A 21,650-nucleotide genomic window follows, 5' to 3' on the forward strand; every position below is an offset into this window, starting at 1 on the left:
TTATTGGAACAGACTTGTTTTTCAGAAGATTTTCATAGTTTTCATGATGTCACTTACAGTTGAGCAATCAAATTTGTTGTTGATGTATTTCTTCGTAGATCCTCCTCAGGAGGCATAAATACTTAGTAGTAACTCAGTTGCTACTGAAGAATAAATTAAGAACAGATATACTGGCTACTTGACATAAAAGATGTTATGATTCATTAATGAACAAACATGAGATCACTTCACTTGTGTTATTCATAACTTGTACCTTCAGAAGTTCACAAAGGTTTATAGAATTAACAGATAGAGTAACAAATATAGCAATTGCTTGAGATAAAAGATGTCACAATTCACTAATGAGATCATTATGTAAACAGACTTGGTTTATGGCTAATTAACACAAAAGTAATAGCATAATTTGTGCCCCGTCAAGTAACGTGTTGCCCATTTTTCTGTTTAGTATGCAGATGTGCAAAGCAGTTTGGGTCACCATCTCAGCTCACAATTCAATACACTTCGCGAAATTAGTAATTTCAATCAGATGTCTTGGTCCCGCCTCCTAGTTGCTTGGACCCACCTCCTTTACAATCTGATTGGTTATGTCTTTGAACCAGTCATTTTTCATTCTGCCCTCAGAACATTTTTGTGTAAGTAAAACTCCCATGAGCTATCTGCTCACCGGCACACCACAAACTGACAGTGCAGCTGTCATGCCAAATCACACCCCCCGTCCGAATTCCTTCCCCTTTCCCTGTTAGGCTGGTGATGCAATCATGATGATGTAATCCAGTCCAATACCCCGTACATTTCAAGTGACCCTGGAAAATTTCCAGTTCACCCTTAGCGCTGCAGTTTAACTTTATAGTACAACCAACATGTTTTATTAGATTATTAATGTATATTTAGCTCCATAGCGTTATATGGCATTCACATACGTTTACAAATGTTTCAATAGTGTGTTTTTATGAATTATTAAGAGATTGTTTGCATTTAGCATAATAGTACAACCAACATTTTTTTTCCGATTATTAATGTATTTTTAAATCGACAGTGATGTTTTACACTTCACCCCAACCACTGCGGCAAGAGTCCACATCAGTAAAATACTTTCACAGATGTTTTTTAAAGGTTAAAGAACATCTGTAAACGACCTAGTGCAACACAACTTAAACACTGCAATGCGTATTGAAACATAATTGCATCGCAAAATTTCATTACACCCGTCGGTGGTAAATATTGACTCTGTATTGGTCTATGGTTAAACAATATCTGTGCATATCTAATCAAAAACATAACTATTCTATAGCTGGGGTGCTTGTTTGCACATACGGCTAGGTGGCTAGGTGATGTAGCCTACAATCCATATCGTGATTTTAAAAAGTCATTTACGTTGATAATAAGTTCCCAACTAACTTATTTTTACCCTGCAAAATTAAAAAAATCATCACAGCTTCCTGTTTTATAATAGGATTCAGTTATTTAAATGTGCTCAACTGGATCCGCTCGTGCCATTTCATATCTCTGTGCTGGTAATAATTCATGGAGAACAACAGAACACTAGTGCAAACTACTGTTTGGTGCTATCTGGTGCTGTCGGTAAATTCTTGCTATACCACCCTACCCTTTTTTGGACGTTTTCACAAGCTCATTACTGTAACATATGCCAATTTTCTCTAATATGTAGAAAGAGTTTGACTACAGAGTTTACAAATTCCATGTCTAGACTGTCGATTTTGGGGGTTGTTTTCTGGGGTAGTTATCGAGTTTTATTATTTTACCCCTTTATTTCTGTAATAAACTAAACTATTTTATCAAATCTGGGATAAATGGTGAGAAAACATGATAAAAACTAACAAAAAATCAAGCAAAAAACCTCTGCATGTGATGATAGAGGTTGGTGTAACGCGCACGGTGTGATATCAGGGCTGCATGGCTCTGTTTGCTCAGGCTCACAGGGGGGGGGGCTCATGTTCTGCGTTCAGGCTGCCCCCCCCCCCTTTCTTTCTCTCTCTCTGTTTTCATTCCATTCTCTGTAGTATGTTTACATGTTTTCATTTAATAGAATGTAACATGGATCCTCTCATTGGTAGTACTAGGTCACGTGACTAACCCTTCAGATCCAACTGCTTATATATTAAACACTGGCATTCTTCCTTCACCCCCCCCCCCCCCCACCACCTCTTTCCCCTGTGCTTTTCATCCAGTATCACTCCCCTGTACTCTATTGTAACCTCCCCCCCATTTCATCCTCTCGGCCCTGATTGAAGAGACCCACAGTCATATTTTATCACCTCTGTCACTAATACCTTAATAATAATAGGCAGCACCTAGCGCCCCTTCAGGCCTGCCGTTGTCTGTGTGAACGATCAGTAGTGCCAGCTGGGCTCCGGAAGCTGTCCGTTAGCCTGCTGGCGCTTTAATGGCTGGTTAGCATCCGGCTTGCGCCTCTGGCGACGCCCCCCCCGGCCATGGGCTATACTACATAGAGGAGGCGTCTGGGCCAAGCTGCAGACTGCGGGGTGGGAGGGCCTCATGGGGCGGCGGGGGGTTAGTGAAACGAGCCGCTCGCTTCCTGGCATTGTGGTCTGGGCCGCTCCCCCCCCTCCCCCGTCTCGGCACCACCCCGCATGAATGGGTGACTTGGGGGGTGTGATCCAGTCTGAGGAAGTCGCCTTGCCGGGTTCCTGAAGGATGCTGCTGTTTTAATGCCAGAAAACATTCACAGGGTCTCCTTAGCGACTGTCTCCATCCCCCCCAGTGGACGGACTGGTCATGATGTAGCTTTTAGGTCACGGTTGAGGACTCGGTCAAGTCTGATCTCTGTCCCCTCCCAGAGCTTTTTCTGGGCGGGGGTGCTAGTTTGTGGGTGGATTCCGGCTGATTGTAGCCTATCTGGGGGGCAGTTCCTCGCCTCCCCCGTGGCCCAGCGTGTCCTCGCCTGACCTGAGGAAGCCCTGCTCGGCACAAGACTCGCTACATGCACAGGGTCGGGGGGGGGGGGGGGGGGACTTTAATTACCGGCTGGACTTAGAGACAAATCACAAATAAGAGGCTTATCAGCCCCCGTATTTGAGCAAGTTACAGGCGCGGGGTTAGGTGAGAGCGGCTTAATGAATTCTCTGTGATTGGTCTCAAGGCGGCACCTGGCTTAAGTCTGCAGGGACGGTGACGCTTTGGTAGCAAACGCCTGCGTCTGAAAGGTCCCTTCATCCCCGGCAGCCCCCGTTCAGATGTTCTTCGAAGCCTGGCATTGTGGCATCTTATGCGCATAAGCGCTGGGATATGAGCCGTCTTCGGCGTCTGACCTGGGCGTTACTGCTACCCGCAACCAAATGTCCCCACAATGTTATAAAAACCTGTTACTTTGACATTGTAGGGACCAGTTTTTCAGTCCCCACAGGGGGAAACTCAATTTTATAAAAATCTGTGACTCCAATCAAACAAGTAAAAATGGTATAAGTCTTGTTTTTTTTGTTGGTTACTTATTGTTATGGTTAGGCTGGGATTTGGGTTCTGGCCATAGAAATGAACGGAGAGTCCCCACAAAGATATGAATACAGGAGTGTGTGCGTGCGTGTGTGTGCGCATGTGTGCTCACACGGGATTCATATCCACGCGGCTGAGGAGTCCGGTGACCCTCCGGAGCGGTTTCTGTGAGATGGGGCAGTCTGTTCTTCTGGAACTCTTTCATTTTGCCTGGCTTTGTATTCCTTGCTCCTGCGGCTGTTGCTGACTGTGGTGATGTGTGAGTCACCCCGTGCACACGTGCGAGACAGGCTGCTTATCCTGTGCTGGACTGCTGGGGACCCGGGGCCTGTCCCAGGATGCGCAGAGCGTAGTGTGTGGGACACCCTGAGCGGCTGCTTCTGCAGCTTACGTTAGTCAGATGGAGTGATCCAGCAAGTACACCCCGTGTATCATAAGGCTTTTCTGTACATGTCATGCTGCCCCCCCCCCAACCCAAGTAGGACTTATGTCTTGCTTTCTGATTGGCTTTTGGCAAGGGGAGCTTTTGCAGTATCACCGAAGTCGTCAGGATCAGCTGTGTGTATCTGTCTATTTCTGTGTGTGTGTGTGTCTGTCACTGTGTGTGTGTGTGTGTTTGTTGCTGTGTGTGTGTGTCTGTCACTGTGTGTGTGTGTGTGTTTGTTACTGTGTGTGTGTGTCTGTCACTGTGTGTGTGTGTGTGTTTGTCACTGTGTGTGTGTGTCTCTATCTGTCTCTGTGTTTGTCTCTTTGTTTGTCTCTGTGCGCACCTGCATCCCGCCCCAACTGAGTCTATTCCCAGGGGGCACAGGGGATTTCAGCTTGCTTGCTTCCCCCAGGTGGGGGGGGGGGTCTGTCTGTGAGCTGCGTGTTTGTACAGCCTGATGGGAGCTGCCTGCGGCGCCTCATCAGACACGTAGTGGCTCGTTCCGCATCGCCGGCTGTGGCATTAACATTATCTAACCGGCGCTGCTCGGTCCTGTCCGCCTCGGTTCTGAATGGTCCACTGCGTTGATCTCGGGGCGTTAGAGTGACGCCCCGAGCCGGGGAAGCGGGCCGCCATTATGCTTTCATTTAGACTCTTTCTGGTTGGCCACTTTTTGGGACTCTTAAGATCAGGCGTCCAGGACCTGTGAGGGTCTCTGCTGCTCCTCAGCCCCTCCTCCCCAAGGCAGAAACACCAGAGGAAGGCAGGGAAGGAAGATGGAAGATGGTAACGGTGTCCACAAGGCCCACAATACCGCAGGCCGCCTCAGCATGACAAGCATTCGACTTTGATGCCCTTATTTAACAAACACTTTTCTCCATAAAAAGTGTTAGACAATCCCTGAAGTAATTGGGGGTTGAGGGCCTTGCTCAGGGCTCTGACGATGACATCACTCTGGCAGCCCTGGGATTCATACCCAGACAGTCCGATCATAGGCATTGTCTGAACCCACTGGTCCACACATTGCCCCATTCACCAAGGAATGACTGAAATCCCTTAGGAATTGGGCCTGATCAACTGGATCAGGTATCTGTCAGGATTAATTAAGCAAAGGTCACTATGGGGTTTCCCAGCCTGCCAGGAAGCCGTGTTATTGGCTGAGAAGGTGTCAAGAAAAGGGCGTGTGCAGGGCGGAGTGGGCGGCTCACCTGCACAGGGTATTTCTGCTTTGTGGTATCATTGAACCAATTAAATCCCACTTCTGCTCCCTGTATATCCCTACAGCCAATTAACTTCTGGCTGATGCCTCGCACTTAAGTGCAGTGCGGCCGGGGGAGGCTCTGGTCTGTTTTTTTCCAGATGTCACAAAGCAAAAGTGAAAATGAGAGACTGAGAACGGGCCGAGAGCCTGCGCATGGCGAAGCGCGGCTGCGTGACGTAGGGCTTCGTGCAGAGTGAGATGCACGGGACTTCCCAAAAGAGACTGAGAGGAAAAAACAACGACTGCCGGGCAGCCGAGATGATGGGGGGGGAAGTGGAACCGAGTACAGTGAGCAGCATGACACGTCCTCCATCGCTGCCTGAGAGGCTGGGGGGGGGGGGGCAGGTGACTTCCTGAGAGTTGCTCCCAGGAAATTAAACCCTGTGGTTCCTAAACCACAGTGCCCTGTCTCCAGGGTTTCTCATTTCATGGGTTCTGTGTTTGCCGGTGAAATAAAGTTTAAAAAAAAAATTGTCTGACATGATGTTGATTCTGTGGGATTGGTTTCAGTAATTCACAGGAACGAGACTGGGGCGTGCTTTTTACTTGCCTGATGGACAGGATGGAACAGGAAAGTGGATGTTTAATGTTCGGGAGTGTATGTCTGGCGCGGAACGTGAGTCATAGACTCAGATAAGCTGGATGCACCCCCGCCCCCCCCTGCTGTGTGATTATTATGCCGCACCCACCTCCTGTGATTGACAGCAGTGCTGAACTCTCACCCCCCCCTTTTCTTTCCTAGGGACATGATGAGGAGGCTGTCATCGACCTGGGGAAGACCAGCTCCACCTTAAACACAAACTTTGAGAAGGAGGAGCTTGAAAGTAAGAATCTCTCTCTGCGTTCACTGTTGCTGGGATACCAGAGGCGTCTTGGCTGCTGGACGTGATTAAAAAGCCAAAGAAAGCATCTTGCTGATTTCTGCATGAAGCTCCCTCGTGTCATTGTCAGTCCTGGGCCTTGCTGACCCCCCCGGGGCGTCCAAGCCCAGCGCCCCAACCGCAGCCAAGTGGCAGAGCTCGCCGGCCTTGCCGCGGCCCGCCTGACCTCGCAGTCCCTGGTGGTATTAGCATGGATTAGCCTCCCGCTGGGCCTGGGCTCATTAAGTCCCGCCATGATCTTTCCTGGCCTCGCGGCCTCCCTGCTCCCTGGATGCAGTGAGGAACGTCGTGTCCACGTCTGAATTGTGGCCCCTCCAGTGCCCACTGAGGGATTATGTGCTCTGTCTGTGCTGATCGTGCACTGGCGCCCTCGCGCTCTGGCAGCACAAACTGTATGTTGGTGTGCGTGTGCGTGTGGGCGCAGCCAGGGTCCCTGCCAGCCCCGTTGCCCGGGAGACACGCACAGGCCTCCCTCCGCCTCCCCGCTCTGTGATTGTGTGCTGACATGGACGCTCGGATTCGGCTGGGGTACGGACATGTCCATATGGCCCTCGGTGGGAGTCGTGCCGAGCAGAACACAGGGTCCGAACCCAACTGCGCCTTTGCTGTCATATCCTGAGTAACTGGCATAACTACAGATGACTGTACCTGATGTGCAGATATTAATGTTCTAAAATCTCTGTATTGTTAGCGAAGCCGCATGTATAATAAGTAGTCAGGTATGGAAGCACAATAAAGGAGGTCATATTGAATCACTGTATCACTGTATGTTATTTCATCTTGAACGTATCCCTGCTTCAGTGACCAAAATCTTGCCCTGACTTGTCAGAGATGCTAAAGAGAACAGAGAAGCTCATTGAACCCTGGAAACTATGGATCTATGCATAGATTTTAAATTTAAGTAACCAGCTTGGGGTATTGATTGGCTGTGGGGGGATGAGTTTCCACTTCACGTTGTCCCATTCTGACACCCCCCCCCCCCGCCCAGGTCACCGAGCCGTGTATGTCGGCGTCCACGTCCCGCTGGGCAGGCAGAGCAAGCGCCGGCACCGACACCGGGGCCACAAGCACCACCGCAAGCGGCGGGAGCGGGGGGGCTCCGACCGCGAGGACGGCCGCGAGTCGCCCACCTACGGTAATGCCGGCGATGGGGGGGGGGCGGGTGTGAGCCCTGGGGGCGTCAGTCGCGTGATCATGTGGTGATCGTGTCGGTTTTGTTGGCCCTTTATTTTGTGTCGTTGAGTGAAGCTGGTGGGAAATGTCGCCTCATCCCTGTCTGTGCTGCCCCCCCCCCCCCCCAGACACGCCCTCCCAGCGGGTCCAGTTCATCCTGGGCACCGAAGACGACGATGAGGAGCACATTCCACATGACCTCTTCACAGAGCTGGACGAGCTGTCCTTCCGGGAAGGGAGCACCTACGAGTGGAGGGAGACAGCCAGGTGGGGTCACTTGGGGGTCACTTGGGGGTCATGTGACAGGCCGGGGCTCTTCCATGTGTGTGTTCTTTGGGGCGAGCCTGTCAGTGGGGTTCTGTGTCAGCTGTGTGCGTCTCTGTGTCTGTCTACACGCATGTGCATGTTTGTGTTAGATTTTTGTGTGTCTGCAAACACCACAGTAGGGTGACTGGAATCGACACCAGCAGCCTCACCACATTTAAAATCACTTAGGTCATGTATCTATGCCGTTGTGAAGGGTGACCAAACAGTAAGTGAACCTCTGGACCTGCATGCTGTATATATTCAGGTGTGGCCACATGATTTGCTGTTTGAAGGAGAAGGCTGTTAATATTAACGAGCAGGTGTAGCTAATGAAGAGGCCACAGTGTGTGTGTTCAGCGTGTCTGCGTGTGAGCGTGTCTGTGTGTGCGTGGTTGTGTGTGTGTGTGTTACGTATATATATATTACTTTGTGGGGACCAAATGTCCCTACAATGTGATAAAAACCTGTTTTTTTTCATATTGCGAGGACCATTTTTTTTCTCTTGTCCCCACGACTCCATGACTGCAGTAAAAAACAAAAAATGCCAAAAGTCTTATATTTACTTTGGTTACTCATGGTTAAGGTTAGGGCTGGGTAGGGCTTAAAGTTGTCATGTTGGGATTAGGGTTTTGTCCCTAGAAATGAATGGACGATACAAGCGTGTGTCTACGTGTGTCTGCGCAGGTGGTTGAAGTTCGAGGAGGATGTGGAGGACGGTGGCGAGCGCTGGAGCAAGCCCTACGTGGCCACGCTGTCACTGCACAGCCTGTTCGAGCTGCGCAGCTGCATCCTCAACGGCACCGTCATGCTCGACATGCGGGCAAACACCATTGAGGAGATCGCAGGTACCCTGGCCGCCCTGCCCCGCCCTGCCCCCACCCCCGCCCCCCACGCTGACACGCTTTCCCCGCAGAAATGGTGATCGACAGCATGGTGGCGTCTGCGCAGCTGGACGAGGGGCTGCGTGTGAAGGTACGGGAAGCCATGCTAAAGCGACATCACCACCAGAGTGAGAAGAAGCTGAGCAATCGCATCCCGCTGGTGCGCTCCATCGCCGACATAGGCAAGAAACACTCCGACCCGCATTTGCTCGAGCGCAACGGTGAGAGTCCTGGCTGTCCTGCTTACACCTCACATCTAACTGCGGAGTTTGGGCCCCCCCGTGGGCATTAATGCTGTAAACCTGCGACAGAGGGGCTGGTGGGAGTTAATGCCCCTCCCTGCTCTCCTCTGTTCCACAAAACGCCCGCCTCGGGGAACAAGGATTAAAAATTGGGGTGTGTATCACTCGGCTTGCGAACTTGTTTTTCGCAGATGCCGATTTTAAGCTTGTTTTTGGAGAGGCGGGGTAAACAGCAGCACGACTGGCTGATTGGCTGAGTTGGCTGGTGATTGACTGCTGGGGAATTCCTTTCTCGGTTCCTGCGTCTCGATGACGCCGCCGCCTCTCTGTGGCACTCCCCGGCGCAGAAACGGCACCGGGTGTATTTGCATTGTAAATACGGAGAACGGGAGCTCAGAGTTGGTCTGAAAGTCACGGCATGATAACGTGTCACTTCTGAAGTTTGGAAGGTCGGTGACCGACTGAGAAGGTCCTGTTCATATTTGAGCAAAACTTTTAATCAATAATAGACGCTGGGACCTGAATCTTGGGCAAAGCCACTGACAGCGTCTATAACCCTGTGCCTGATGTGAGCAGTAGGCGGACACTAAGTCCTGTTATACAAGTTCTAAATCCTGCTGTAAGGTGTGAGCTTAGCATGTGCCTGGCGTGTTTGACACGTGCTCTATGCTGCCGTTGCTGTGAGGAATGTAACCTTCAAATGGACATAATTGTTCCCAAGATTCTGAGTCACTCAAACCTCCACCCCTCCCCCATGCATCCTTGCCTGCATTTTCTCACATGTGATTGGTGGTCTCTTTGCCCATGCAAGCCCATTGGCTGGTTTTTGTGCCATGTGACCACTTGCACTGCTTGCTCCGCCTCCCCTGCACTGCCTGCTCCACCTCCTGTGCACTGCTTGCTCCTCTCTGATGTGGTGTTCCCTTCCAAGCACAGTCAGTTTTCTCCATCCTGGTTTCTCTTTCTCCTCCTTCCTCCTCTTCTCCCCCCTGCTTCCTCTGCTCTCCCTCTTTTCTTCTCCTTGCAGGGGAGGGCCTCTCCGCCTCTCGTCTTTCCCTGCTGCGCCGAGCTTCTTCCATAATCCTTCCCTCCCCCAGCTCCACCCCCATCCCATCCCCCCAAAGTAGCCCCTGCCCCCCAAAGCGCCTCCTGCCCCCGCCTCGGTCCCGCTTGGAGCCCCCGGAGCCCCGCCCCAGCTGGGGAAGCATCCCCGAGGTGGTCGTTTTCCCCCCTGAGGAAGACAAAGAGCACCCCCCTTCGGAGGAGAAGCCCCCACAGGACATTCGCCGTGTATCCCTGCTGCCCCCATCACCAGAAGGCAAATACAGGGGTGGGGGGGGGGGCGCATGGTGTGGTGCCTGCTGGAGTAAGCCTGCCGGGGGGGGGGGCACTGTAGTGCCAGGGCCACCAGCTCATCATGAGCCTATATGCGTCTATGCGATGCTAATATCTGTGCATGTGTCACAGTGAGCCTCCATGCGAGCGTGTGTGTGTGTGTGTGTGTGTGTGTACAAAGGTTGGCCTGCCGCCTCTCACTCTCGCACGCCTGCACACTGCCCCCCCTTTGCTGTGTTCCTGCCCTTGTCCTCCCCCTGCCTGGAGTGGCTTTCCAGACCTGCGGGGACCGCCCTGCGTCCTCGCCCCATGTAGCTGGGCTCCGAGGCGTCTTGGTGACTGTCATGGCCACTTCTTCATAGGTGTCCCATCCTGGGAAACAACCAAATCATGCTAAATTACAGTAACATCTTGGTAAATGGGAGTCCTAAGTATGGTGTGGATCGTTGTAGATCCATGGTGGTGTGGATCGTTCTGCTAGAAAAGTTCGGCTCGGTGTTGTTCCCTGGTGGTCCTGTGCGGCACGGTGTTGTTCCCCGGTGGTCCTGTGCGGCTCCGTGTTGTTCCCCGGAGTTCCTGTGCGGCTCGGTGTTGTTCCCCGGAGTTCCTGTGCGGCTCGGAGTTGTTCCCCGGAGTTCCTGTGCGGCTCGGAGTTGTTACCCGGAGTTCCTGTGCGGCTCGGTGTTGTTCCCCGCAGTTCCTGTGCGGCTCGGTGTTGTTCCCCGCAGTTCCTGTGCGGCTCGGTGTTGTTCCCTGGTGGTCCTCGGTCCTTCACTGTGAGCTTCAGCAGGTCTCTCGGCTGAGGTACCAGGTCTGACGCCGACGCCCTGATGCCAGAGCAGCTGGCCACGTTTCATGGCACTGGTGTACCCGATGCTCTGAGAAGGACCCCGCCCGGTCCAGGACGCATAGTGACAGGTGCTCCCCATGCACGGCTGCGAGGGGGTGGGGTCTCTCCGCAGGCGAGTCGCACACCGATCTGTCACCTCGCATCGTTCTGTCACTCGCCTGCTGCCAGCCCGCCATCCCCCACCAGCCACTCGATCCCGCTCAAGTGGGCGCCATGTCTTCATTATTGCTAATCATCCTCCTTTTTGTTTGCTTGGTGGATTAACAGCTTAGTCAGAACGGAAGAAAGTAATTTCTGCGTTATTTCCAGCTTGTATAGAGGGATGGGGGGCAGGGGATCATCTCCGCTCTTGCTCACACAAGATTATACCGAAATTTAAGTCGCTTGGGGCTGTCCATGTATTCTGTTGGGGTCCTTCTGAAGTGTCATGTAATGTATTTGGAGAGAGATTATTGCCAGTTAAAGGAAAGATGTGTTTGCAAAGAATATGGTCATATTTTTGGTAGCCGTACTTGCTGTATTAAGCATCTTAGGTTGGGATCCCTCGTGATCTTTTGGTTTAAACAGATGGGATTGAGAGAACAGTTGGGATTGGCTGTGGCTCGAATGAGAATGTCAGGATTGGCTGTAGCTCGAGTGACAGTGTTTGGATTGGGTGGCAGTTTCCTTCTTGTCGAGCAAAAAAGAGCAAAAGTTTAATGAGACTGTTATGCTTTAATTCATGTTAAAGAAGATGAACCTGATTATTAGGGTAGAAGAAGCAACTTTGATTACAGGTTGACATTGTGGCAATGTTTTTGGTTTTTATTTACATTTAAATGTATTTTTATTTATCAGACACCATACAAGTGAGGTACTTAGCACATTAACGATATACGGCTGTCGGGAAACCAGCTAGGCAGTGAAAACCTGGGTACAGGTATGAGCAGTATTGGAGCAGGAACTACACAGAATAGTGGCCTGATTGGTTGCCCTAAAATGCCCCATGGTGCCCTCACTGTCTTGTATTGTCCCATGGTGGCCTCATTGCCCTTTATAGCCCTGTGATGGCCTAATTGCCCTGGACTGTCACACGGTGCCCTCATTGCCCTGTATTGCTACGTCAGCGTCTGATTGGCTTGTATTGCCTCGTGGTCTTCTCACCTCCCTGTACTGCCCCGTGGTGGCCTCACTGCCTGGTATTGCCCCATGGTGGCCTAACTGCCCTGTATTGCCCCATGATGGGCTCACTGCCTGGTATTGCCCCGTTATGTACTCACTGCCCGGTATAGCCCCGTGATGGCCTCACTGCCCACTGTTACCCAGTAGGGGCTTGATTGGCCTGTCTTGCCACACGATGCATGGATTTTTCTTGGCTGCCTTTAACTTCTGGCCCTAACTGGTCTCCCCCCCACCAATCCCCCCAGGTCTCCTGGCGTCTCCACAGTCGGCTCCAGGAAGCCTAGAGAACAGCAAACTCAGCGAGTGTCGGATCATCAGTGGCAGTCGGGAGAACAGCACCGTGGACTTCAGCAAGGTAAACGTTTTCAGCAACGTCTGCCTCTGTTCTTCCGGACATTTCTGGAAGGATTCCAGAACAAAATTTCAGTGCCCGCTCTCACCCTGCGGGATGCAAAACTAGGCCGACCTCAGGGGTCAGTTCTGTAACACACTTGTGAATTTGCAGTTGCTCCATCAGGTCCTTATACATGCCAGAGGCCTCAAACATACCTCTGGAGGTCATTCAGCCTCTAAAATGGAGTGGAACCCTGCCATGCTGGTGCAGTGAGGGTTAAGAATCCCTGACAGCCTGCTGGGGGCGGCCTTGAGCGAATGGCCTTTGGCCATGTTTCCCGTCATCATATCTATTGGATTGTTCCTGTTTTTCTTGCCTCTTGTACAAAATGTTTGGTGATTCCAGTGACCTTTAGGTTATATAAAAACTGACTGACTGTGGCAGTGAGGCGCTGTGAGACCCTGTTTCTGTCTGTCTCGCCCCGCCTCGGTCACCCAGGACTGCCACCCCTCCTTTCACTGTAGTTGTGGCTCTAATGGAGGGAGCCCCAGGAAAGCAGCCGTAAGTTTTGTCACTTGGGGCGACTGTGACATCGTGATTGTGCCCATTCTGATCGTTTCTTGTGACGTGGTAGTGCCCTCTGTCTGTGACTGTGAGCGTGACCCCGAGTTCCGGTGTGGCTTCCGTTTAGCCGTGGACGTGACTCTGTATCTCTGGTGATGGAATGGTAGTGCAGGAGACTATACTGTGCTGCATTCCGAGGCAGTGACTGCGAGTCGAATGAATGAGGTCAGTGGCGTGCCCCAGGGAGGCAGAGACTGTTAATTTCATCCCCTGGGGTGTTTTTGCACCCTTATTGGTGTGTGAGCTGTCCAGTGGCACACCTTTGCGTGTCGCGTGGAGTGTGTTTGTCGAGGTGCCATGTTTGGAATGTTGTTCTGCTCGCTTTTGATGTCCTCGCACGTGCTTCACCGCAGAGCCCCACCCTCCTTGTGGCTCCCAAGCTGAAGGACAGGAGTCCAGTGCATATCTACCCCCCCCCCATCTCCATTTGAATCTCTGACCTCCAGGCTGTTCACCCAGGTGGACATGAACTTCATGAGGAAGATCCCACCAGGCGCCGAGGCCTCCAATGTGCTGGTGGGCGAGGTGGACTTCCTGGAGAGGCCCATCATCGCCTTCATCCGCCTGGCCCCCGCCATTCTCCTCACGGGCCTGACGGAGGTGCCCGTGCCCACCAGGTGCTGCCCGCCTCTGCCCCTGCCTTTGGTCACGATAAAACCATCTCTGTCTAACCAGTTCACATGTCTGATGCCTTCATTCAGAGAGGCAGAGAAACAGGAAGTGGTTCCGTGTTCCAGGGCACTAGTTTCATAATTGGACCAGTAGCAGCTGGCAACTGTGTTGTCGTGTTCTAAGGAGCCGGGAATGTGGTAGAACTGTTTTCTGTAAGGCGGCCGGGGCCTTCACACGCTTCGCCCTGACGCCAGTGTGCTCCGTCCTACAGGTTCCTCTTCCTGCTTCTCGGCCCATTTGGCAAAGGGTCTCAGTACCATGAAATCGGGAGGTCTATCGCCACGCTGATGACAGATGAGGTGCGTCACACGGCAGGAATGTCTTAATCTAAAACATCGTGTGTCCCTAAGCAATTCTTAGAAAGGCCCAATGTTCTTAAAAAGGCTCATCGTGCATGACTCGTAGTTTTTCTGTTTGAGATTAAAATGTGGTGAAGTATGTTGTGATGTTCGCTTTCCATAAACCCTGCCTCAGATTTTCCACGACGTCGCGTACAAGGCCAAAGACCGGAATGACCTCCTGTCCGGCATCGACGAGTTCCTAGACCAGGTAACCGTGTTACCGCCTGGGGAATGGGACCCCAAGATACGGATCGAGCCCCCGAAGAACGTCCCGTCTCAGGTACACGGCCATCTTGTTTTTCAGCACCTTTGTGGGGGTTTCCATTGATGTTGATGACCGCCCTACAACAGCAACACATCAGTCACTGGCCACTTCAGAGGAGGGAACACATGAATGTGGTCGGGTTCCTGTGCTTTTGGGTGAACAGAGTGTGCGTCACCATTTTATTCACCATTTGGCCTCCCCCCCCCGATTGGCAGGGGCGTTAATGAAGGGTGGGTACATTAGCTGCCATCTGCTTCTTGGAAGGAAATGGAAGGCAGTAGACTTTTGGAATCTAGTAAATTTGGGCAAGGATGAAGGTGAAGGACAGAAGGGCTGGTGTGAGATTGGTCTGCACTTTTAGAGAAGCGTTTGCTATCTACCCTCAACTTCCAGCATTAAGAACTACAGGAGAACAAAGTGTTTAAAAGTCTGTAGGAGTGGGGGAGGGGGGATCAGGGTATATCTCAGTGGGGTTTAGTGCTTGTCAGAGGGTCTGTGTTTTGGGGGCCTAGCAGTGTTTGGCTGTCAGTACCTGAGCTGCACTGAGTGCTAATAAGACACCCAAACTCTTGTGCCCCCCCCATCAGGAGAAGAGGAAGATGCCCCCCCTGCCGAATGGCTTGGTGGGGGCCTCGGAGGCAGAGAAGGAGGTGGAGCATCATACAGGGCCGGAGCTCCAGCGGACAGGACGGTGAGGCTGGATGGGCAGCAGTATAGCACAGTTGCTGCGGTTACCACAGTTGCCACGGCTACCGTGGTCCATTCACACAGGGAGCCAGTGGTGTCATGCCGAGCAGCCAGCGCAGACAGTGTGCGTCAAATGTAGAGACGTACATGGAAGGGCAGGGGGACGTTTAACGTTTAAGGAACAGGGAGGTCTTTCAGCTGAAGTCGCCCTGCAGCCTGGCAAACACCATGGAGAAATTACCGCTGCAGCCTGATTCCCCACTAAGTACCTTTTTATGAGGCTAAAATTAGCCACCCACTGCGACCAAAGCAGCGGCCTAATGAAAGCAGCATTAGGAAAGGGGGGGGGGGGCAGATTTAGTGACAGAAAATAACCGATAATACAGCAAATCCTCAGAGCCGAGAGTCTGAGCTGAGGGCCGGTACAGGCTTTGATGTGGGGTTGACCTCCCGGTACTCCAGCTACCTGCTGATAGGAATGGGCTGCAGCGGGACCCCCCCCGGTAAGAGCGGATGTACACGTGGCCCAAAGAATGAAAGCATGAGAGCGGTCAGTGTGGATCACAGTGGTCAGTGCGGGCAGACTGGTTGATGCTGGTCGGCATGGTTAGCCTGGGTGGTCGGCGCGGTTAGCCTGGGTGGCGGTGGTCGGCGCGGTTAGCCTAGGTAGTCGACGCGGTTAGCCTGGGTGGCGGTGGTCGGCGCGGTCCGCTTGGATGACGGAGGCCCCTCCTTCCACAGGGTCTTCGGCGGCCTGGTGAGGGATGTGAAGCGAAAGACCCCCTTCTATTGGAGCGACCTGCGCGATGCGCTGAGCCTCCAGTGCTTGGCCTCCATCCTCTTCCTCTACTGCGCTTGCATGTCGCCCGTCATCACCTTCGGCGGCCTGCTGGGCGAGGCCACCAAGGGCAACATCGTGAGTACAGAAACAACAGTGCCAAGCCAGACACATAACACGGTCAGGTTTTTGGTCACTAAGAAATAGTCGCTTTTTCTTAGGAATGGAGGCTCTGCAATGGAGGCTCTGCAGAGATACAGTTACCCTGGCTAAAACCCACTCTTCCCTGCTGTCCCCCCCCCCCTTTGACAGAGTGCCATCGAGTCCCTGTTTGGCGCCTCTCTGACAGGTGTCGCCTACTCCCTGTTTGCGGGACAGCCTCTCACTATCCTGGGCAGCACTGGGCCCGTCCTGGTCTTTGAGAAGATCCTCTTCAAGTTCTGCAAGTAAGAGCCGGTCTGCCCTCCCAGAATGGGCCGGTTTGCCTCAGCTTGTGTTTGCAGGTGTGTCTGATAATGCGGCAGGGAAGCGCCCCATCTGCATCTGGACCCCAGCTCCCCGAAACGACTCGGAACAGACTGCTCAAGTGCCAGCCGTCTGGTTTGTTTTAACACAGCACCCTCTCCTGGCCGCTTTGTGTAACAGCTGCGGCTCCTCACAAACTCTGCGAAGGAGGCGCACAGACTGGACGCGCTTACCAGAACAGGGCGATGCCCCAGATCGCTGCGTACACTTGCAGATTGTCAGTTTTCAATATGGTTGGGTATAGGAGTGAGGGGTTTGCAGAGTTTCACGCTTTGAAGCAGCATGGAGCACTTTCCGCTGGAGGGAGGAGGAGGTGTTTGGCAGGAGTGTTTGGGTTCAGCTTACGCCTTTGGTCAGTCTGGCTGGCATGTTGTTCTCTGCCCTTTTTAGCACTGTGTGTATGTGACTGAGCTTCTACACTGCGACTGATCCAGATGGACCAGATCGCTGGTCCCAGTCATTCTAATGAAGACGTGTAGCATCAACTGGCATCTCTCCCTCCACTCTCTGTGTCTGTCTCTCTCTAGTGCCCTCACCTCCATCCCCTGCCTCATCTCCCTCTTCCCCCTCTCCGCACAGGGACTACGGCCTCTCCTACCTGCCCCTGCGCACCAGCATAGGCCTGTGGACGGCCTTCCTGTGCCTGCTTCTGGTTGCCACGGACGCCAGCTCGCTGGTCTGCTACATCACCCGCTTCACGGAGGAAGCCTTCGCCGCTCTCATCTGCATCATCTTCATCTACGAGGCGCTGGAGAAGCTCTTCCAGCTGGGTGAGATCTACCCCGTCAACATGCACAGCCACCTGGACAACCTGACCTTCTACACGTGAGTCGCCATGGCAACGCGCCCATCCAGAGGAAGCTGGACTGTGTGGTATGGTGAACCCGCACACACACCTTCTCCCCTCTTGGCTCACCCCCAGGTGCACGTGTTCTCCACCTGTCAATGCCACTGCTGAGGCTGTGCAGCGCTGGAATCAGTCTGGCTTCACGACAGAATCCGTTCCCTGGAGCGATCTGGACGTGACAGTGAGTGACTGTCAGCAAGTGTGTGTGTGTGGGTTTTCTGACAGCTGTGACCATCTATGTGTCACCCTGATTGACTTTTCCTAATTGTGTCACTGTGACTCGCGTTCAGCTTAAATCTGTGCATAAATCATCGCGTTAATAGCACCCCCTGGTGGAGGAGAGAAGTCCGGCGCACTGCTGCAAACCACACATTTACCAAGCAAACCAGGAGCCTTGCCAGTGAACAGTAATCACAACAGATAACTGGTTTTATTTCACACAGGTACTGTGTTAACCCTAAACTGTTAGATGTACAGCTGGAAGAATGAAATGAATAGAGTTTAGAACAAACCTGGGCTGTGGGAGCAGTAGTAGCATATTTGGGGCTGCACTCTGCTTCAGAGACTTGGCTTGTGCTCTGCCATCATGAACATTTATCAGTGGGGGTGGCCAGGTGTAAAAAGCTTAACCAGAATGATTAGTGCAGTTTTCTTAAATCACTGGCTGGACCAGATCAGTGACACCCTGCATTTCTACCTGCCTCCCATTATCTGTGACACTGAGCGAGAAAGGGCTCTGACAATAGACTCCTTGTCTCACCCGCTTTTGTTCGGGTGCGTGACAGAATTCATTTAGCACAGACATTCCTGCCGATCAGCCGCCTGGACCTGATGCTGCACGTCAGGCCACTGGCGTCTGTTTCAGAGCGCAGTGGAGTGTCAGACGCTGGCGGGTGTCCCTGGTGACTCTGAACCAGTGAGGCCATGCTGGGGCCAGGGGGTGGGACTGTCCAGCAGTTACTGTGGCAACGCATCACAGTTTGATGGCTGTCAGATAGCCAAGTGTTACAAGATTAGTCTTGAAAGAATTTGGCTAATTAAATATGACCAGACAGGGGCGGCATGGTGGTTAGCGCTGCTGCCTCACACCTCTGGGATCTCCGCCTTGGCTCTGTCTGTGTGGACATTGCGTGTTTTCCCCGTGTCGTCATGGGGTTTCCTCCGGGATTCCCAGTTTCCCCCCACAGTCCAAAACAAGTTACCAAATTCCTCATGGATATGAATGTTGTGTGAATGTTGTGTGGGTGCCCTGGGATGGGTTGGTGCCCCATCCTGGGTTGTTTTAGCTCTTTTAGCTCCTAGGATAGGCTCTGGACCCTGTGTGACCCTGAACAGGAAAAGCGGTTACAGAAAATGGATGGAGGGATGGATGTATGCATGGATATGACCAAGCATGTTTGTCCCCACACACACAGACATGTAAGGAGTTTGACGGCGTGTTTGTCGGCCTGGCCTGTGGACACCATGGACCCTACATCCCAGATGTGCTCTTCTGGTCTGTCATCCTCTTCTTTACCACGTTCTTCCTCTCCGCCTTCCTCAAGCAGTTCAAGACCAAGCGCTACTTCCCCACAAGGGTGAGGCCGGCAGCTCGTGCACCCATTCACGCTCACCCTTTTGCACTAAAGTGCATGCCTTATTAGTGACTCCGTAAGCACTATGTAGCTGAACAGTACTGTTGACTCACCAACATCACATGATTGGTCATGTGACCCACAGGTTCGCTCCACCATCAGTGACTTTGCAGTGTTCATCACCATCATGATAATGGTCCTGCTTGACTACCTTGTGGGCATCCCTTCTCCCAAGCTGCGTGTCCCCGACCGATTTGAGGTAGGCTAGGGGGCTTGCAGACTAGACCCAACAGATTACTCAACTAGACCAAATAAGCATGAATGTGCATAGGTTAGTCAGGCTTGTGTTTTGGTCAATTGAGATCAACTCTCCCTGCAGCCCACCTCCAGCAACCGAGGCTGGCTCATCTCCCCGCTGGGGGACAACCCGTGGTGGACGCTGCTGGCGGCTTCCATCCCGGCCCTGCTCTGCACCATCCTCATCTTCATGGACCAGCAGATCACGGCAGTCATAATCAACCGGAAGGAGCACCGGCTCAAGGTTGGGAGTCCGTTCCTGTCTGGCATCTCAGGGTCTGCACTTGTTGACCCCCCTCGTGGTGATTGTTTGATGGGTCGCCATGGATTGTAGACCTCAGATTCTCCTCATCCCTGTTCGCCCCAAACAGAAGGGCTGCGGGTATCACCTGGATCTGCTGGTGGTGGCAGTGATGCTGGGCGTGTGCTCCATCATGGGCCTGCCGTGGTTCGTGGCCGCCACCGTGCTCTCCATCTCGCACGTCAACAGCCTGAAGCTGGAATCGGGCTGCTCGGCCCCCGGGGAGCAGCCCAAGTTCCTGGGCATCCGCGAGCAGAGGGTCACCGGCTTCATGATCTTCTTCCTCATGGGCCTGTCAGTCTTCATGACCTCTGTGCTCAAGGTGAGGGCTCTGCCCTTTGGGCGATTGGCTTGACAAGAGCTCAGGGTGGGGAGAAAAGCCAATCAAGTGAGGTGTCTCAGTTCGTAGGTGCAGTGATGTACTTCAGTGCCGGTGTGTTGAGGGGCAAGTTAAGGAATCGGGAAAAAATCATGAGACTCTTTTTCCCTTCTTATTTACAGTTTATCCCTATGCCTGTTCTCTATGGGGTCTTTCTGTATATGGGGGTGTCATCGCTGAAGGGTATCCAGGTAAGGAATGACCAGAAGCAGTCAACTGTTTGATTGGTGATGAATGTGTGGACACACACATCACACACACACACACAGACACACATGTGTACACACAGACCTGTACTCATATCTCTGTGGGGACCGTCCATTCATTTCTGTGGACAAAACCCCTAATCCCAACAATAACAGCCTTAACCCCTGACCAGCCTTAACCATAACCATAAGTAACCAAACAAAATACAAATCCTTTTGTATTTATATGGTTTTTTATTGCAGTCTCAGATATTTATTAAATTGAATTACCCTTTGTGGGGCCCGAAAACAATGGTCCGCCAACGTCAAAATAACAGGGTTTTTTTGTCACATTGTGGGGACATTTGGTCCCTAAAATGTAATGTATACCTGGACCACATTGACACACACAGGATCACACGTTTACACATTAACACAGACACACTCCGTGTCCTCCTTGCTGCTGTTAGTCATTGAATTGCCGCTTGGAAGTTCCATCCATGAGATGTTAAGCATCTGAGGCCTGTAAGGGACTGTAAGGGCTGTGGGTTTTGTCCCGAGGACAGTCCCTGGTTACGTGTGGCTGTATTTCATACGCTGTCAGAACATGCTCATGGCTGAGTTATAGTTGCATTTTATAAAATTTGAGAATTTCAGATTTTCACAGTTGGATGATAAACATTTCATAGAACACGATATCTTCTGCTTGCTGATACGTTCCTGTTAGACAGTCTTGCTTATCTCATCCTTTCATGATGGATCCCATTTCCACAGTTTTTCGACCGGATAAAACTGTTCGGCATGCCGGCGAAGCACCAGCCCGACCTGATCTACCTACGCTACGTGCCGTTATGGAAGGTGCACCTCTTCACCATCATCCAGCTCACCTGCCTCATTCTGCTCTGGGTCATCAAGGTGTCTTCGGCCGCCGTCGTCTTCCCCATGATGGTGCGTGACGTCTGGCCTGGCCACCTCGACGCCTCCCGATCCTCGTGTTCTCGCAGAGATGACGGGTGGGGGCCTCTCCTCCGTCTCACGGCAGACCTCTCTGTTCTCCAGGTGCTTGCGCTGGTGTTTGTCCGGAAGCTCTTGGACTTCACCTGCTTCAGCAAGCGGGACCTCAGCTGGCTGGACGACCTCATGCCCGAGAACAAGAAGAAGAAGGAGGACGACAAGAAGAAGAAGAAGAAGGAGGAGGAGGAAGAGGAGGAGGTACAGTCGCCCTTCAGTATCGCTGTATTTTTAGACATGAGCACACAGATGAGAACAATATCTGCACATAACAATGAATAGCATTCTCATGCTGATGTCGCCGTGGTAACAGGAGTCGGAGCCCATGCTGGAAACAGACGAGCTCGACTCAGCCAGAATCCGCTTCGGGGAGCAGGATGTGCTTAAGCTCCCAGCCAAATCTCTCAAAGACAGGTGAGGGAGGTCGCTGGCACCCCCTGTTGTTCGCCCTCTTTCGTTTCATTTCGTTCCTGCACTGTTTCTTCAGCGTCGGGACTCCTGCCTGTCACCGTGCCTTGTCGCCAGCGGTAACAATCCCAACCACAGGTCGGCTTAACGCCATTAAGGCGCCATGACAGGGAGTCTCGCTTGACGCTAGGTGGCGCTCTCCAGCGCGCAGGGCAGCTGCAGGAACGTCGTGGTGGTTTTGGCGGCCCCTTGAACCCCTGTCGTGTTTCTCGGCACAGATCGGAGCCCGTAGTATCCGACACGTCATCCCAGGACGAGGCCACCGCAGGGGTTGGTGTCACGCTTTGCCCTCGGCCTGCGCCTTTCACACTTCTACACCTTGTGGGATTTTTTTACGTCTTTCCTTAATGATTAACTTTTGATGGTTTTTAATC

General features: G+C 52.3%; 1 protein-coding gene across 9 annotated transcripts in view; it reads left to right on the forward strand.

Moving 5' to 3' along the window:
* Positions 1-21,650, forward strand: part of LOC111841687 (sodium bicarbonate cotransporter 3-like) — a 40,280-nt gene that overhangs the window by 15,871 nt on the left and 2,759 nt on the right. For 3 of the 9 annotated variants that reach the window (XM_072716317.1, XM_072716320.1, XM_072716316.1), the window contains exons 2-24: positions 5,902-5,983; positions 7,029-7,175; positions 7,342-7,480; positions 8,204-8,364; positions 8,433-8,621; positions 9,670-9,960; positions 12,234-12,343; positions 13,406-13,563; positions 13,830-13,917; positions 14,093-14,239; positions 14,812-14,915; positions 15,653-15,827; positions 16,002-16,135; positions 16,794-17,039; positions 17,137-17,242; positions 18,477-18,638; positions 18,781-18,894; positions 19,015-19,176; positions 19,304-19,555; positions 19,735-19,803; positions 20,572-20,745; positions 20,857-21,009; positions 21,122-21,222. In XM_072716317.1, coding sequence (XP_072572418.1) covers positions 5,902-5,983; positions 7,029-7,175; positions 7,342-7,480; positions 8,204-8,364; positions 8,433-8,621; positions 9,670-9,960; positions 12,234-12,343; positions 13,406-13,563; positions 13,830-13,917; positions 14,093-14,239; positions 14,812-14,915; positions 15,653-15,827; positions 16,002-16,135; positions 16,794-17,039; positions 17,137-17,242; positions 18,477-18,638; positions 18,781-18,894; positions 19,015-19,176; positions 19,304-19,555; positions 19,735-19,803; positions 20,572-20,745; positions 20,857-21,009; positions 21,122-21,222 — 3,464 coding nt within the window. Of the gene's footprint in view, positions 1-5,901; positions 5,984-7,028; positions 7,176-7,341; positions 7,481-8,203; positions 8,365-8,432; positions 8,622-9,669; positions 9,961-12,233; positions 12,344-12,820; positions 12,884-13,405; positions 13,564-13,829; positions 13,918-14,092; positions 14,240-14,811; positions 14,916-15,652; positions 15,828-16,001; positions 16,136-16,793; positions 17,040-17,136; positions 17,243-18,476; positions 18,639-18,780; positions 18,895-19,014; positions 19,177-19,303; positions 19,556-19,734; positions 19,804-20,571; positions 20,746-20,856; positions 21,010-21,121; positions 21,223-21,494; positions 21,547-21,650 lie in introns of all 9 variants that reach the window. The other 6 variants (XR_011992959.1, XM_072716319.1, XM_023807627.2 and 3 more) reach the window with 4 other exon arrangements.

The sequence above is a fragment of the Paramormyrops kingsleyae genome, chromosome 9 (genome assembly GCF_048594095.1).
Source record: "Paramormyrops kingsleyae isolate MSU_618 chromosome 9, PKINGS_0.4, whole genome shotgun sequence".
Lineage (NCBI taxonomy): Eukaryota > Metazoa > Chordata > Actinopteri > Osteoglossiformes > Mormyridae > Paramormyrops > Paramormyrops kingsleyae.